General features: G+C 42.5%; 5 protein-coding genes across 5 annotated transcripts; 3 read left to right on the forward strand and 2 right to left on the reverse strand.

The window, feature by feature from the left end:
- Positions 1 to 838: 838 nt before the first annotated feature.
- On the reverse strand, positions 839 to 1,376 carry H2BC11 (H2B clustered histone 11). Its single transcript, XM_063707414.1, has one exon. The coding sequence runs from the start codon at positions 1,316 to 1,318 to the stop codon at positions 938 to 940; it is 381 nt and encodes a 126-aa protein (XP_063563484.1). The 5' UTR covers positions 1,319 to 1,376; the 3' UTR covers positions 839 to 937.
- Positions 1,377 to 1,586: 210 nt separating this feature from the next.
- H2AC11 (H2A clustered histone 11) lies at positions 1,587 to 2,590 on the forward strand. The gene has a single exon (XM_004043440.4). The coding sequence runs from the start codon at positions 1,640 to 1,642 to the stop codon at positions 2,030 to 2,032; it is 393 nt and encodes a 130-aa protein (XP_004043488.1). The 5' UTR covers positions 1,587 to 1,639; the 3' UTR covers positions 2,033 to 2,590.
- A 4,263-nt stretch (positions 2,591 to 6,853) lies between these two features.
- H2BC12 (H2B clustered histone 12) lies at positions 6,854 to 15,677 on the reverse strand. The gene is made up of 2 exons (XM_019029352.3): positions 15,001 to 15,677; positions 6,854 to 7,243 (listed from the first exon to the last, which is right to left on the reverse strand). Exon 1 carries the CDS (start codon positions 15,388 to 15,390, stop codon positions 15,010 to 15,012), a length of 381 nt encoding a protein of 126 aa, XP_018884897.1. The 5' UTR covers positions 15,391 to 15,677; the 3' UTR covers positions 6,854 to 7,243; positions 15,001 to 15,009.
- On the forward strand, positions 7,763 to 10,834 carry H4C9 (H4 clustered histone 9). Its single transcript, XM_004043442.4, has one exon. The coding sequence runs from the start codon at positions 7,871 to 7,873 to the stop codon at positions 8,180 to 8,182; it is 312 nt and encodes a 103-aa protein (XP_004043490.1). The 5' UTR covers positions 7,763 to 7,870; the 3' UTR covers positions 8,183 to 10,834.
- A 43-nt stretch (positions 15,678 to 15,720) lies between the features above and the next one.
- Positions 15,721 to 18,219, forward strand: LOC101134814 (histone H2A type 1-H). The gene has a single exon (XM_004043443.4). It carries the CDS (start codon positions 15,721 to 15,723, stop codon positions 16,105 to 16,107), a length of 387 nt encoding a protein of 128 aa, XP_004043491.1. The 3' UTR covers positions 16,108 to 18,219.

Here is an 18,219-nt window from a genome sequence, read left to right on the forward strand (position 1 = left end):
AGTATTCTAATCAGAAATAAAGCATTGATCTTTCTCAGGCTGAAAACTACGGCAAATTCCGTTGTAGCCGGGCTTGATGGCTCATGCCTGTAATCCTAGCAATTTAAGGCTGAAGCTAGTGGATCACCTGAAGTCAGTTCGAGACCAGCCTAGCCAACATGGTGAAACCCCGTCTCCACTAAAAATACAAAAATTATCCGGGCGTGGTGGCGCATGCCTGTAATCCCAGCTACACGGAAGGGTGAAGCAGGAGAATCGCTGGAACCCGGGAGGCGGAGGCTGCAGTGAGCTGAGATCGCACCACCGCACTCTAGTCTGGGCGACAGAGGAAGTCTTCTCAAAAAAAAAAAAAAAAAAAAAGACTGATTATGTTGCCATAAAGGGTCCCTTTAAAAAAAAAAAAAACGCTCTATCCAACGAAAACTAATTAGAAATAAATCTCCTTCCCGAAAGCGATAAAATACTAAATAATGAGAAACTGACAGTTTACTGAGTTTGTAAGGAAGGCCAAATAAAGGCGGGGTTTGGATTCCTTTGGCGCACCCAAGCCGACCGTGGACTTCCTGGATACAACAACCAATCAGGATGCAGAGGAAGGGCGGAGGTGCCCGGGCAAATTCAAACTGACAACCGCTGCAACTTGGCACTGTTCCAAATCACTATCCGATGGGGGACCGACGAGTATTTTAATTGGTTTCGAACTTATAATAGAAAATCTCCCATCTCCTTACTTAACTGTAAGATTAGAATGGCAGATCTAAGTCACTAAGGATTAGTTAAGTAACTGCTCTACTTCAGACTAAAAAACACAGTAGCGAGTTACAAGGGCTTGTCAGTGGCCAGCAGAGGAGGAATACAAGCACCAGCTCTTTCTTTGAGAACATGGGTGGCTCTTAAAAGAGCCGTTAGAGTTGAGAGTTTGCAACCAACTCACTGTTTACTTAGCGCTGGTGTACTTGGTGACGGCCTTGGTACCCTCGGACACGGCGTGCTTGGCCAACTCCCCGGGCAGCAGCAGGCGCACGGCCGTCTGGATCTCCCTAGAGGTGATGGTCGAGCGCTTGTTGTAATGCGCCAGGCGGGAAGCCTCACCTGCAATGCGCTCGAAAATGTCGTTCACAAACGAATTCATGATACCCATGGCCTTGGACGAAATGCCGGTGTCAGGGTGGACCTGCTTCAGCACCTTGTACACATAGATGGAATAGCTCTCCTTGCGGCTGCGCTTGCGCTTCTTGCCGTCTTTCTTCTGCGCCTTAGTCACCGCCTTCTTGGAGCCCTTTTTCGGGGCGGGAGCAGACTTCGCTGGCTCTGGCATAGCACTGCGTAACTACAAAGCGCCAAAGAAAAGGAAAAACAGCGTGAGCAGGGTATGACAAGGCGCTTTTATATAGAATCGCTTATGCAAATAAGGTGAAGAGTTGAAGTCTTGTGTCTGATTGGTAGTTATTCAGGGTAACGTCAGAGGTCAGGTCTGCCCAATCAGGATTCGCAAATCCAGAAGACGCACTACCATTGGTTGAAATTAAACTGCAGCCCTAACCAACAACACGTCTTCTTTTTCGCGCCCAATAGTGTTTATAAAAAGCGCCGCCTTTCACGTTCACTTTGTGGTTGCTCGTAGTTAGTTGCGGCCGGTATGTCTGGACGTGGCAAGCAGGGAGGCAAAGCCCGCGCTAAAGCCAAGACCCGCTCTTCTAGGGCAGGTCTCCAGTTCCCCGTGGGCCGAGTGCACCGCCTGCTCCGCAAAGGCAACTATGCCGAGCGGGTCGGGGCCGGCGCGCCGGTGTATCTGGCAGCGGTGCTGGAGTACCTGACCGCCGAGATCCTGGAACTGGCGGGCAACGCGGCCCGCGACAACAAGAAGACCCGCATCATCCCGCGTCACCTCCAACTGGCCATCCGCAACGACGAGGAGCTCAACAAGCTGCTGGGCAAAGTCACCATCGCACAGGGCGGTGTCCTGCCCAACATTCAGGCAGTGCTGCTGCCCAAAAAGACTGAGAGCCACCACAAGGCGAAGGGCAAGTAACTATCTGGACTAGTTTGTGGCAACTCAAGTAAAATCGAGTCCAAACCAACGGCTCTTTTCAGGGCCACCCACGTCTTCTCTAAAAGAACTTAACATTTATTCCATGTGAAAGGAAGTGAGACATGGACAAGACTAGTCATAAATTACCCATCTTTTTGAAAACAGTGTAGCGAACACCGCAGGTTTAAAAGAAAAACTAGAGGGAAGGTGGTCCAGATTCTACCACGCTTAAAAGTTAAGATGTGGACAAATCTGTTAGGCCATTACTTAATTTTAAACTTAATCAGTGTGTGTCCACAGCACCAGTGGCTTCGTGAGTTCCTGAAGCACTTTGGCCCGAAAGAGTTATCGCCCGGGCTAGAATTTAGCAGACAGCTGTTCAACGCGGGCCAGGGCGGCATGAAGAAGTCCCGCCGCTACGTGCCCGGCACAGTGGCCCTGCGCGACGTTCGGCGCTACCAGAACTCCGAGCTGCTGATCAGCAAGCTCCCGCTCCTGCGAGAGCTCGGCGGTGACGCCGCTGCACGAGAGCGAGGCTGCAGAACTTTGTGACACAATAGTCCACCTCCCTGCAAAGGCTCTGTCAGAGACTCACATCTTTCCTGATGGATAGCTGTGAAGCATTCTCTTACCCACCCTACTGCATGTTGCAAAGTATTCCTTTAAAATGAAGTGAGTAAAATACTGGGATGACGTTATCTGGAGCCCAAGAAAGATGGCTCATTTGGAAAGGCCTAATATCCCAAGTTGCTTACCTAGAAGAACTTGACAGGATAGTTATTAATAATAAACCTTAAAACCCATGAAGAAATCTGAGGTAAAGTGTTAGCACACAGACTGTTAAAACGTCTGCCTCACAGATATGAGGGAAAATATATAGAGGATTATAATATGGTTCAACAAATGATGAGTATTAGAAATATTAGAAATGTTTATGACTATTAGAAAAGTACAGGGTATTGGGCGTTCCTGACACAAACTGAGGCCTCCTAGCAAGACTGGCAGTTTTCTGTGGAGGAGGGTTATTTGGTACGGTAGTGCAAATAACTTTTGGTGTTGTAGCTAAATAAGGAATACTCATGCCAAGATTGCACAATTGTGCCTCCTCCCTCTGTTCACTGAACTCTGATGTAATTTATTTTTATTTTTTTTTTTTGAGACGGAGTCTCGCTTTGTCGCCCAGGCTGGAGTGCAGTGGCGCTATCTCGGCTCACTGCAAGCTCCGCCTCCCGGGTTCACGCCATTCTCCTGCCTCAGCCTCCTGAGTAGCTGGGGCTACAGGCGTCCGCCACCATGCCCGGCTAATTTTTTTGTATTTTTAGTAGAGACGGGGTTTCACCGTGTTAGCCAGGATGGTCTTGATGTCCTGACCTCGTGATCCGCCCGCCTCGGCCTCCGAAAGTGCTGGGATTACCGGCGTAAGCCACCGCGCCCGGCCCACTCTGATGTAATCTTAAGAAAAAGACGTTAACTCATTTTTCTTGTGTATTGTAGACACTTTTGGCTGTCTGGTAACATGGAAAATCTCAGAATGATGTTTTAAGTATATAAAATGCCAAACAAAGTTAAATTACAGTTATCAAAGTATTTTTAAAACTTCATAGTGATAAATGAGACTATATAGTTATATTGTTAATGTAGTTAACACATTACATGATTTGGTGAGCCTAATTGCTGTTACTAATTAGAGGAGTAAAAATGTTTCACGATAACTCAGCAATTGTAATGAGAAATGAAACATCTAATGTCTTTTGGGTTACAAAGTAACAGGTACTGAGATTTGTGGCCTAAATTCATAATAAAGTGAAATGTTCAAGTTCAGTCAAGGTTAAGTTTTTAAAAATAGATATTTTACTACCCAAACTCACGGACTTCCCCTTCAACACCCTCCAATTGCTGATTTTTTTCCTTAGGGGCATTGTGACATATAAGTACCGACCTCAGGTTAAAAACTCTTGCTCTAAAATTTGGTCAACCTACCCCATTTCTTTTCAGCTCCTTTTCTCTAGATACCTCCTCTTCCTATCTGGAATTTCTTTAGCACTTAGTCTACTGACATCTCATAACCTTTTACTGTTTCTGTTTCTTGTTCTTAAAATATAACTACTTCCAATCCTAGTATAAATACGATGTTTTGGAACAGAAACAAGTGCTGACAATATCTAGCAAAAATAGGTACTTGAGAGGCCCCCCAAATAGTAAAATATTTGGCTTTTTGATGGATTTTTATACTGTGTAACCCAATAATTTTACTCATTTTTGAATTGCTCTGTCTTTAAAGGTCTTTCAACTTATTTAAATTAATATTTAATAAATTTCACAATTAAATGTACAGTGGTTGGACACGGGATGTACTTTGCAAGTGTAACTGTTACTGGAAAGGGGTCCCAATCCAGACCCCAAGAGAGAGTTCTTGGGTCTTTCTCAAGAAAGAATTCAAGGCAAATCCAGAGTACAGTGAAAGCAAGTTTATTAGAGAAGTAAAGAAAATTGTTCTTTTGTTCTATTCTAAGGATACTTATAGTTATTTCTTGATTACATGCTAAACAAGGGGTGGATTCTTCATGAGTTTTCCGGGAAAGGGGTGGGCAATTCCCCAACTGAGAGTTCCTCCCCCTTTTAGACCCTATAGGGTAACTTTCCGACGTTGCCATGGCATCTGTAAATGGTCATGGCACTGGTAGGAGTGTCTTTTAGCATGCTAATGCATTATAAGTAGTGTATAATGAGCAGTGAGGATAACCAGAGGTCAATTTCCTCACCATCTTGATTTTGGTAGGTTTTGGCTGGCTTCTTTACCGCATGCTTTTATTAGCAAGGTCTTTGTGACCTGTACGTTGTGCTGACCTCTTCTGTGACTCATTCTGTGACTACAAATGCCTTAAGCCTCTGGGAATGCAGCCCAGTAGGCCTCAGCCTTATTTTACCCAGCCCCTATTCAAGATGGAGTTTCTCTGGTTTAAACGCCTCTGACAAAGTTTGCTGCCAGATTTGTTTTGTAATGTGAAAGAATGTGAGAACTCAGAGTTACTCTATTTGAACTAAGTTTATCTTGATAGTCAGTTATCCTGTTAGAAAACAGACTGATTAGCATAACATTTTTTTAAAATGTTATACTGCGTGTATGTTTACTATTTCAGAACTAAATTTACCGTCAATTTCAGAAACTGAAGAGTCTGACAAACTCAAATATCCTTGTAGGGGAGGCAAAATTTTACCTCTGTCCTCTTAAGAGTTTTTATGGCTGGCCTGATAATTAAACTGACATAAGATTAAGAGGAGAAAAGCATATAAATTTAATATAAATTTTATGTGGCATGGGACATGGGAGCTCTAATAATAGACCCCAAAGAAGTAGCAAAACCTAAATGCTTTTATAGTAGGTTGAATGGAGTAAATTGTGGAAATGTAACTATGTAGGAAGGCTAAAGGAAGACAAGAATTATTTTAAGATCTGCTTGGACAGAATTCTCTTGGTTTCAACTTCCTGTCCTTGATGAAAATGTTCTTTTCCTTTTGGTACAGGGAGGACATCTTCCACATGGGAATTTTAATTCCTGCTTTTAGAGGGTAAAAGGGAACGGTCAAAGTGCCTTTCTTGTACCTACTCTTTTTAAAATTGCCTGTATCTCAGAATAATTCTTATTCCAAAATGGCATATTTTGGGATGGCATGCTCTGCCACCTTTTACCGTTCATTGCTATCCTTGTCACTAATTGCTATGTGAAAACTCATGAAATCAGATACAGAAAAAGGCTTCTGATTAGTGAGAAGCTCAAGTAGAGAAATATACTTGTTAACTAATGTTGGGGAAATACAATTTTAAAATCTTCTCCCAAAGAAAAGGAAATAATTTTATTATTGAATAAGCATTAAACCAGGGAGAGTTGCTTATCACAGGAAACCTTATGAAGAGGCTGCAAAAGCAGAAAGAAATCTTATTATGTATGGCTACATTGGATAGGTTTTGCAATTCGAAGTCAGGTGACAGCTAAAGTTCAGCCCATTTTCTCGCTGGAAACTGGGAGACAGACCACTATCTTTTTTAATGAGTAACATTTCAGAGGGATGGCTCTCCAGGCATTGAGAAAATATTCTGAGTTATAAGTCCTATTTAGCCATTAAAAGGATTTACATACATTTTAAGAGGACAGAGAAAGACATTTTGAAAGTGATGGGAAAGGAAAGGGAAGTCTTTTGTTTCCAACAGATAATTAAGCCTCTCACTTTTAATTTGTATTTACCCTTAGATTAACGTATTCAATTAACCTATGCTACCTTACCCTCTTTACAACATATACTGAATTCAGCTACAGCAAGTTACAGCCAGTCATATCAATTTTTTTTGTTTTCCAAAGGTGTATGGCAAGTTTTCTTTTATTGCAACATAAATGCAAAAATTTCTAAAGTATTTTAATGAGAAGTTTATCCTCATTTACTTTATGACATTTAAGTGGAATACTTTGAAAATACTTCAAGCACTGCTGTAAGGTACTCATTGAAATAAAGAGTAGCAAGAAAATCACCAAATGGGCCGGGTGCGGTGGCTCATATATTCAGTATATGATAATAAGTTCCTCAAATCAGTGGGGGAAATAGTTAATGTATTGTGCTGACTAACCAACTGATTAACTTTTTGAAAAGTTATTTCTATATACAAGAAATCAAGTCCTTATTAGTAAAGTTAGATTATTTAAAATGGTTCTACCCAGCATTAGTTAAGGTTGTAGGCATATCAGGAACTGCTACTGGTGCAGGGGCCAAGAGAAAACCTCCCTTTTGGCCTCTGAAAGTTCACTGAAAATCAACTGACAAGATTAATAAGAGAAAAGGCATACAAATTTATTAAGGTACAGGGCTGAGGACCACAGAATATTACCCCAACCCCCCAGTGGGGTACAGAAGCTTATATAACTCTTTCTCAGAGGCAAAAGAGGAGATGGGTAATGTAGATAATTCTTTGAGGAACAGTAAATGATTATTAGGGAGAAGGAATGGACCAAGGAGACAGAAATTAACTTGTAAATGATTCTCTTTGGAATCTGAATGAGATCAAGAGGCCAGCTTTATCTTGTGGAAAAGTCCATCTAGGTATGGTTGCATTCTCGTCTTCTTTTCTGCAGTAGACAATGAGGTAACCGAAGGCAATTGTGCTTCTTTTGATAAGAAGCTTTCTTGGTCCTATCAGGAAATTCCAGAGAAAGTCCCTCCCTGTATTTGGGGAAGAGAAACAAGACAAAGTTAAAGGGACCTTGATTCTTAGACTTGTTTCTGAGAACCCTCAATTTTCAAAAGCACCCACCATTACCAAGCTCGATATTTGGGGGGATAATTCTCCACCCCAAACACTAGAAATGAAAATAAGTAGAAGAGAACTTAGCAATATGCCTGAACAATCTTTAAATTCTACGAGTCTATCTTGTTCTATTGCTAGAAATTTAGCATATGGAGTATATTTCCATGGTATATTAAGGAGAAAAATGCCACAAAATAGCATAGTTCCACACAAATAATGTTAAAGGAAAACATGCATATATGCAGAGATAATATTCTTTTTGCTTTATGTATCTTCTATAATGTTAACATTTTTGTTATGAGGCAGGAATCATGTTAAATGAAAAAAGGAAAAACAGCCTAGGTCTTGAGGATTAAAAAGGACTGAAGGAGAACAAGAGGGAGTAGAGCACAGCAGGCCTGTTTCCCTTTTAGGTCCCCTCCCCCAACGCAGAGGGACTTTCCGCCAAAGCTTTTCCGGTTTTCAGTCTGGTCCGCAGAGGTTACCCATAAAAGAAAGCTGCCATCACAGGCAGCAGATCTTTGTTCTCTGACCACTTGATAATGTCAGGACGCGGCAAAGGAGGTAAGGGCCTGGGGAAAGGGGGTGCCAAGCGCCACCGCAAGGTGCTGCGCGACAACATCCAGGGCATCACCAAGCCAGCCATTCGGCGTCTTGCTCGCCGCGGCGGTGTGAAGCGCATCTCTGGCCTCATCTACGAGGAGACCCGCGGGGTGCTGAAGGTGTTCCTGGAGAACGTGATCCGGGACGCCGTGACCTACACGGAGCACGCCAAGCGCAAGACGGTCACCGCCATGGACGTGGTCTACGCGCTCAAGCGCCAGGGCCGCACCCTCTATGGCTTCGGCGGCTAAACGGCATTCTGAAGCCCAGTCATTCTCTAAAAAGGCCCTTTTTAGGGCCCCTAAGCTTTCAACAAAAGAGTTGAAATGACTGCAAACTGAGTCTCTTAATAGGGCCATTGTCAGTGAGTTCTGCCATCCTATTTTACAAGATTAACTCGATGCGGAAAATGGGCTGATGACTACAGATGACCCTGGGCCGAGATTTTTCCAAGGCCAGAAGAGCCTCTGCTGGCCAGTAGCTTCTGGCGGCTGCCTGGAAATTGCCTGCAGCCGGTTTACCGCTCGGATTAGTTTAGAAAGCCAAGGGGTCTGGGGTCCAAATAGGGGCGGGCTAGACAATTAACTTCCCTCTGGACCTTCAAATACGTCTCAGGAGATATGAGTTTGATGGGCTCCACTAAATGCTAGAACCTCCAGGAAAACTTCGTGGTGGCTGGTTTAAGAGGACTTGGGGGGCACAGAGCTCTGCATGGGGGGGAGGGGGACAGACCATACTTTTACTACTGTAGAACAGTCGGGCAGTCTTAAGAGTCTTAAGTAATAATATTCCTTTATATGTTTGCCTTTTAAATACTGGAATATATCAAGTATACAAAATGCGCTGGTGACCACACCACTTATTCAAGTGCATCTAAAATCCTTATGTCCCTTTCTCAGTAGCACAGCCCTCCCTTTTTCCTATCTAGAATTAACTAATATTCTAGGATAAACTGATATTCTAAATTTGGTGCTTACTGTTCCCACGCGTTTTATTTTTAACTTTAGATGCACATACCCCTAATCTATTTTAATCGTCATTAATTTTTACATTTGCTCTTGAAATATATCCGTGTTGAAATGTGCAGTTCTAGGTTATTTTTACCATTAATCTGGCTTTCTAATGTGTCAGTAAATACTTTATTCATTTCTCTGTTGATTTTTTTTCCTCATTACAAAACAGCACTGTATACAGCTGTGCGTTTTCTGGTTACATGGAAGTGAAATTATTTGGTAAAAGTATGTGCATATTCAACATGAATAAAAATGAACAATTTGCTTTCCAGGGTAGTATTTTAAATTTATACTCCCATATTCCACCAGCAGTGCTTGAGAGTTATTGTTTATCAGCATTTCCTAATGTCAAATCGGAGTTTTTCTAAATGAGATTTTTGGCTATTTGGAGATTTTCCCACTTTCCTGGGAATGGTCTATTCAGATTCTCTACAGTTTTTATTTTATGAGATTTGATTTGTAAATATTCTTTATATATTTGAGTTTTAACTTTTTGTCAGTATATGACAAATATATTCTGTCACCTTGTGGGTTTGTTTTTAACTGTTCGTGATATCTTTGGATGTGCAAAATTTTAATAATGTTGGATTTTTTATAGTTTTTGAATGCTGCCTTTTCATAAAGGGGTTATCTGACTTCCACTTTCCCCAGGAGCTGCAGGCATCAATCTGGGGAAAAAAAAAAAAAAAAACCATTTAGGCTGCTTATCTCCTGATTTGGCTTGAACTGGATAGTAAGGCTTTTCTGAAATCGCTGTAAGAGTAGCATTAAGAGCGAGCTAAGGGAAGACCTGATAAAAGATTGATCTTACTTTCTAAATAAGCAATGATTAACAATACCTAAAATTTTCAAAGTATTACAAAAGGGACAAAAGAAAGGGTGAAAGAGGAAAGTAATGCCTAAGATACACTGAAAGTTTTTTGAAAATTGTGTTAAGTGCTTTACATGGATTATCTCGTATCTCATATTCTTGTGAGATAGATTTTATTACTCTTATTTTAAAATGGCAAAAGAGGCCAAATCAAATAACCAATTCACAAATGTTAGATTTTATGACCCAAACTTGTTTTTAATTTTTATTATTCCAGGAGCATAGATTCAAATTGCCCCGAACATACACTCACTCAAACCTGTAATATTCTTAATCACACTCTCTTAGTAGATAGATAAACCATCACAGAGAGTAGTAGTGGTGCTAGTCCTATAATGAAGAATTTGGGGAAATGTGTCAGGACAGATACAAAACCTGCCTGTCACTTATCCCAATTGGAATGAATTATTTTCATGTGTCAGTTTGTGGGCCTGAGAAAGTCATTTTTATTTTGTGTCTATATAGTTATGTTATTGTTAAATCTGCAGCAATGTAACACGTCCTTCCCTGTCATTTTTCATGTTCCGAGCCCAATGGATTAAACACTCCCTTAGGAAAAACCGTAGTAGGTGGTGATGCAAGAAGGAATTGTAATCCATTGCATAGTGCCCTAGTGGGTTTTAGGTCAAGTTCTGCTCATTGAGTGTCTTATGGTATAGCACTAGCCATGCATGGAGTTTGAGCACTTACAATGTGGCGTGTGACTGAGGGAGTAAGTGTTTAATTATATCTTAATTAGTTTACATTTAAAAACTGGTGCTGGATTCAATTAGATAACATTCAAGTATACTTGGAACACCTTAGGGGCATGAATCAGAATCATCTTATTCTAATTACAGATCAAGAATTCCCCATGAAAATTTATTTTGATATACCGTAAAAGTGTAAAATACACACCAGATTTTGAAGATTTGAAATGAAAAAAGAATGCAAGATATTTAATACATTCTGTATTGACTATATGCTGAAACTGTATTTTTGATATATTCTGTCAAATAGGATACACTATTAAAATTAACTTTTTTAATTTGTTTTTTTTTTTTTTTGGAGACGAACTCTCGCTCTCGTCCCCCAGGCTGGAGTGCAATGGTGCGATCTTGGCTCACTGCAACCTCTGCCTCCCGGGTTCAAGCGATTCTCCTGCCTCCGACTCCCAAGTAGCTGGGATTACAGGTGCGTAACTACCACGCCAGGCTAATTTTTTGTATTTTAAGTAGAGACAGGGTTTCACCATGTTGGCCAGGCTGGTCTTGAACTCCTGACCTCAGGTGATCCACCCGCCTCGGCCTCCCAAAGTGCCGGGATTACAGGCTTGAGCCACTGCGCCCAGACAATTTTTTTTTTAACTTTTAAAAATGGTTACTGGAAAGATAAGAAGTACATGTATGACTTGTATTACATTCCCACCCCCTCCTTTTTTTTTTTTTTTTTTTTTTGAGACAGAGTCTCGCTCTGTCGTCCAGGTTTGAGTGCAGTGGCACAATTTTGGCTCACTGCAACCTCAGCCTCCTGGGTTCAAGCCATTCTCCTGCCTCAGCCTCCCAAGCAGCTGGGACTACAGGCATGTGAAACCATGCCCAACTAATTTTTGTATTTTTAGCAGAGACGGGGTTTCACCATACTGGCTAGGCTGGTCTCAAACTCCTGACCTTGTGATCCACCCATCTAGGCCTCCCAAAGTGCTGGGATTACAGGCATGAGCCATCGCGCGTGGCCACATTATATTTCTATTTGAGTAGTGTCTTAAGAGTAACAAACTGGCTTTCAGACACATATAATAAAGACAAAAAAATCCTAGTTCAAGAAAGAATGAGAAAGTAGGAGAAAGCAAATGAACAAATTTCCCAGGCCCGGTGCGGTGGCTCACCGGCCCGGTTCACGCCAGCACTTTGGGAGGCCAAGGCAGGTGGATCACCTGAAGTCAGGAGTTCAAGACCAGCCTGGCCAACATGGTGAAATCCCATCTCTACTAAAAATATAAAAACTAGCCAGGCATGGTGGTGGGCACCTGTAATCCCAGCTACTCAGGAGGCTGAGGCAGGATAATTGCTTGAACACAAGAGACAGAGGTTGCGGTGAGCCGACACAGTGCCACTGCACTCCAGCCTTGGTGACAGAGTAAGACTCTGTCTCAAAAAAAAGAAAAAAAAATTCCTTTCCTTCACTTATATTCCTGAAGATAGAGATAAGGTCTTCTCCCAACTGTACTTATACCTCAGGTAATATCAAGAAAGTAGTGACATGATATATTACACTTCATAGGCATAGAGTTGTGAGATTTGCTCCTTTGTATTAAGCACTTGAAGAATTACTAAGTTTTTCCAGCTCATCTAAGGTAGAAAGCCATGCCATTTTCTTAGGTCCACTGACCTCTTTACTTCCAACTTCTAGACTTAAAGATACTAGAACAACAGAGACCAAACATATGATTGCCAAGTCCCTAACCACAGTTAAATAAACCTCCACTTTTCAATCCCAGAGCTACTCTCAGTTTCCCAAAGGATGGGAGAATCTGAAGCAGGCAATTATTCTGTGCAAGCGTTCTTCAGCAGGCTGTAACAATTGCTAGATTGAATTGCTGTGGTCCAGAATCACACAGCAATTATTGCAAAGCACTGAACTACTCTTTAAAAAAAAAAAAAAAAAAAAAAAAAAAAAAAAAAAATTATGAGACAGGAGACAATTTAGCACATTCAACTTTTTAGCAATTTAAAAGAGATTATGAAATATACAAATAAATAAGTTAAAAGAGCCCTATTTTTGCTCCAAATTAAGTCAAATTAATACACGTGGCTAATGAGAAAATAGATGACAGAGAGATATATGGTATAATGGAAACAAACAAGAGCATAATGGAATCTTGTTCTGAGTCTAATGATCTGAGCAAATTAAGCTTTGCATCCATTTAGCTATTTGTAAAATAACAGTGATCTGAACTTTTTGATTCCTTCAAGCTGTTAAATTCTGTGCTATCAGCCGGGCGTGGTGGCTCACACCTGTAATCCTAGCACTTTAGGAGGCCGAGGCAGGTGGATCGCCTGAGGTCGGGAGTTCGAGACCATCCTGGCCAACATGTTGAAACCCCATCTCTACTAAAAATACAAAAATTAGCTGGGCATGGTGGCAGGCACTTGTAATACCAGTCACTTGGGAAACTGAGGCAAGATAATCGCTTGAACCTGGGAGGCAGAGGTTGCAGTGAGCCAAGATCTCGCCATTGCACTCCAGCCTGGGCAACAGAGTGAGACTGTCTCGGGGGGGGGCGGGAATCTGTGCTATCAAGAGAAAATGAGATCATTTTGAAGGGAGAAAAGGGGTGAGGGTGAAAGGAGAAAGTTATGGCCACTTCCACCCAGTATTTCTATTAAAACACAAATGCACTTCCAGAATTTTGTAAAAAGAGCAAAAAGGACTGAAAGTAAATTGTATAAAATCAAGATGCTATGTCCATTTGCAAAAATGGTTTGTAAGTCTAAAGGTAATAACAGCAGATAGCTCCAGAGTAAAAATTTTAGTCTATAAAGAGTAGTCAGGTATTCCTGAAGGTAGAATTCATTGGCATAGTGTATTTTAGTTTATTTTTAAATTTTATTTGCAACGGAGTTTTGCTCTGTTGCCCAGGCTGGAGTGCAGTGAGGTGATCTAGGCTCACTGCAACCTTTGCCTCCTGGCTTCCAGCAATTCTGCCTCAGCCTCCCGAGTAGCTGGGACTACGGGCACATGCCACCATGCCCCCCCTAATTTTTGTACTGTTAGTAGAGACGGGGTTTCACTATGTTAGCCATGCTGGTTTTGAATTCCTGACTTCAAGTGATCTGCCCTCCTATATAGGTATAGATATAGATCAGTGCCTCCTATATAGGTAAACAATAAATATAATTATTTGTTGATACATTTCTTAGAATATTAATGTAACCCCAAAATTACTGGTAGGATAAATAAGACTTGGATCAACAGTGAACATATGCTTTGCATGTATGAAGTTTTCCAATATGACCCTGCTAATCTCCAAATGCCTAAGGGCGGGCAATATCCCCAAAGACTAGAACAATGCGTGGCCAAATATGTTAAATATATACACACACACACACACACACACACACACACACACATAAAAAATTCCCCTGTGAAACTGGCCTACATTTCTAAATCACAAATTTAGCCAGGTAACAACCTAGCTTAAAATTCGTGGACCCTTTCTTTCACTTGGTTCTTCCAGAAGTTTCACACTGCTCATCACTGGCATAGTCATTCTAGCCTCTAATCACACAATAAAACCCACCACCTAACTCTAACCCACCACCTAACACTTAGCTCAAACCCTGTGCTGCTGGGGAAGTTCCCTTCTCCTCTACTCCAACTTCTTGCTTCGGGGCGGACTGTCTCTAGTCTCAGTCTGTTGTCTCCCCTCTGAATCTACTTGCTTTTCATCTTCCTTTCCTACAAGCTTTCTTGTCAAAAGGAAAAATTACTGATTGGACCAATTGACGCTGAACATGCCTTAAAAACTAGTAAACTATTCCAAAAATCTCCGTGATGATCTCATGTTCCGTTTCTTCACTCATAAGAAAAGCTGTGCTCCTCCCCTTATGCTTGCAGACTATCCTGCCTGGTGGTCTGGCATCTTCCCGATGTCCCGTGGGCTGCAGAGATGGAATCGGGAGGTGAGGGGAAGCAAAGCAAGGCAGAGCTGGGTACAGCCTAGAAGGGGTTAAATAAGGTAACTGCTCGAGCGAAAGCCATACGTACTGGAACGGCATCGGGAACCAAATTTACTAATATATAAACTCACGTTAGAACTCCTTTACATGGTGGAAAGTACACGTGACACAATAGGCTTTCAACAAGTTCTAACAGGAAGTTACAGCACTCGACACAACGGAAGTATCCATTTTCGCGCCAAGAGCCAGGAAGCACTTTCTGTTAACACAAGTTTCCTGCACATCCCTAATTTTTTAGGCGCCATATTCCTCACTCAGTACTAACAAAGTGCATGTGGCTTCTCCTTAGCCAGACTCGATTACAAGCACTGCACGCATTACTCAGTGTAATAAGATCATAATAATCCCTTTAAAAAGATCGACCGAATTTAAGCCTGGATTAGGAACACGTGTTTACAGCTCTAATTTCGACAATTTAAGTGGCTCTTAAAAGAGCCTTTGGGGTTGGGCTTTAAGACGCTTACTTGGCAAGTTTACTTAGCGCTGGTGTACTTGGTGACGGCCTTGGTGCCCTCGGACACGGCGTGCTTGGCCAACTCCCCGGGCAGCAGCAGGCGCACGGCCGTCTGGATCTCCCTGGAGGTGATGGTCGAGCGCTTGTTGTAATGCGCCAGGCGGGAAGCCTCACCCGCGATGCGTTCGAAGATGTCGTTGACGAAGGAGTTCATGATTCCCATGGCCTTAGAGGAGATGCCGGTGTCCGGGTGGACCTGCTTCAGCACCTTGTACACGTATACGGAGTAGCTCTCCTTGCGGCTGCGCTTGCGCTTCTTGCCGTCCTTCTTCTGCGCCTTAGTCACGGCTTTCTTCGAGCCCTTCTTGGGCGCTGGAGCGGACTTCGCTGGCTCCGGCATGTCGAAGGCGAACTACGAGTCCGAGGCGAGCAGCAGATCGAAAAAACGGGAAGTAATGGGAGCAAAGTACCAGGAGTCGTTTTTATATAGGACCTCTCATGCAAATAAGGTGAAGAGTTAAAGTCCTGTATCTGATTGGTGGTTATTAGGGTGACGTCAGAGGTTAGTTATACCCAATCAACCCAAGCTGCAAATCCAAAAGACGTACTTCCATTGGTTAAAATTAAGCTACAACCCTAACCAATGACATATCTTCTTTTTCGCGCCCAATAGTGTTTATAAAAGGCGCTGCCTTTTCTCGTTGGCTACTCTCAGTAAGTTGTGACCAGTATGTCTGGACGTGGCAAGCAAGGCGGTAAAGCTCGCGCCAAGGCCAAGACCCGCTCTTCTCGGGCGGGACTTCAGTTCCCCGTGGGCCGAGTGCATCGCCTACTACGCAAGGGTAATTATGCCGAGCGGGTTGGAGCCGGCGCGCCGGTGTACCTGGCTGCGGTGCTGGAGTACCTGACCGCTGAGATCCTGGAGCTGGCTGGCAATGCGGCCCGCGACAACAAGAAGACCCGTATCATCCCGCGTCACCTCCAACTGGCTATCCGCAACGACGAGGAGCTCAACAAGCTGCTGGGCAAAGTCACCATCGCGCAGGGTGGTGTCTTGCCCAATATTCAGGCCGTGCTGCTGCCTAAGAAGACTGAGAGCCACCATAAGGCCAAATAAGGAGTGAGGTTGTGAAAACTGGAAAACAAAGGCTCTTTTCAGAGCCATTCTACACTGTCTTAGAGAAAGCTGGACACAGTCATGTTTGTTTCACTTCATGTTTGCTTCGCTAGATAACATTGTAAAGCGCTTCTTTAGCGGTTGGGCTGGAGCAACTCTACAATGTTTCTAAATTAACCCACTGGAAGGCAATGAAGACCCACAAGTTGTAGGATACTCCGGAGAAGCTTATTCAGCAGGGGTAATAAGTGAAATCAAACGTATAAATCCCTGAAATCTATTTACTAATTCCAGTGTTTTTTGTTTGTTTGTTTTGTTTTTTTTGAGACGGAGTCTCCAACAGGCTGGAGTGCAGTGGCGCGGCGCGATCTCGGCTCACTGCAACGTCAACCTCCCAGGTTCAAGCGATTCTCCTGTCTCGGCCTCCCGAATAGCTGGGATTACAGGCACATACCACCACGACCGGCTAGTTTTTTTGTATTTTTAGTAGAGACGGGGTTCCACCATGGTGGCCAGGCTGGTCTCTGAACTACTGACCTCAGGTGATCCGCCCGCCTCGGCCTCCCAAAGTGCTGGGATTACAGGCGTGAGCCACAGCGCCCGGCCTCCAGTGTAATAATTCTATTACATTAATAGTGTTGTCAAGCAGCCATAAAAATGGGATATACTCGCCATTCTTTAAAGGCAAATTTTGCAATTCTAAGTATTCTTGAAAAGCAAGAAAGGGCAGCCTGATTCTTAAGTGGTCTAACTCTTAAGAGTAACTTCACCCAGGTGATGAAAGTCTAGTGACTCATTTGCATTAGAATTTGATTCCGATGGAAGGAGAATATGGGATGCAGAATTTCCTGAATCCCATATTTGTAAATCCTTAGTCCCATTTCTTTGGAGCAGGTGTATTAATGCACTCTTGTAGTAGCTTAGGATACAACATAGCTTTTTCTGTCTAGCTAATTTGTATTATCAAATTTATTAGATCGGGATTGCTATTGCTTTTGATTGCTTGTCCACATTAATTTACCTACCCTAGGAAGCCCTATGAGTTTCCTTCCTCCGCCCCACCCCCTCTTGATATTACTTGGCCTGCTTTTACTTCATAGCCTCAAGGCTTTCTGGCTATTCCCACAAAATGCCAAACACATTTTCTGTCTTAAGGCCTTTGCACTTTAAATTCCCTCTTCCCCTGATAACTACCTTTCTCACTTTTTTTCAATCTATGTAGGTCTCTGATCAAGTAACACCTATAAAGAGGTCATCTTTGTTTATCTCCTCTCTAAAATGGAGGGCCCCATTATGCTCTCTATGCCTATGGGGATAGGATATATATTAATTGAAATATTACATGTATACATCTTTATTTTTTCTCTACGGAATTCAAGCCACTTAAAAAAGACACCAAAAAATAGTATTAACTTTATGTATTTCACAAAGATTTAAGAGGACATAGTTTGTAATTCAATACACATAGATTTGTTTGCTGCTCCCAGTCTTTGCATGCAGAAGCCCAATTGAAAAAGAAATGCAAGAGATGCAGAACGAGAAATTATAATGTAGTGACATATGAGTTCTCGATAAACAGATGCTGAGATGGAGTTTGGGATGCAAAATGTTTATTAGGGCTCAATATCTGTGAAGGGGTGAAGGAAATAGGATTGGGCAAAGGAAAATGTCAAACTATGATACAGGCCAGACAAATGCTCAACCAACCCAGTGGAGAGCTCTGGAGCCAGTATGCCTGTCAAGTTGCCCCCACATTGGGTCAAAGGGGCTCTAGACCACCCTTTTTAACTCCTTTGTGGGTCACTGAATGAGGACTGCCGTGGGGAAGGATGCAGCCTTGAGTGGGGAGGAGCTCTGCAGCTGAGGCAAACACTGAGGAAGCTAACAGCTGGTGTCTATCTGCTAACTGTGCTCTCTGCAGTTAGGCTGCAAGCCCTTCCTTGAAGGAGGATCTGGGCAGTGTATTTCCATGTCTATGACATATATTAACATGAATATAAATATCAATAAGTAAGGTCTATGATAGTATCTGTGAGACTGACTTTAGCATGCATAAGTGCATAGCTGGTATTGCTCTTTGACTTTCTTTTTCTTTTCTTTTTTTGAGATGAA

This window comes from Gorilla gorilla, chromosome 5, assembly GCF_029281585.2.
Source record: "Gorilla gorilla gorilla isolate KB3781 chromosome 5, NHGRI_mGorGor1-v2.1_pri, whole genome shotgun sequence".
Lineage (NCBI taxonomy): Eukaryota > Metazoa > Chordata > Mammalia > Primates > Hominidae > Gorilla > Gorilla gorilla.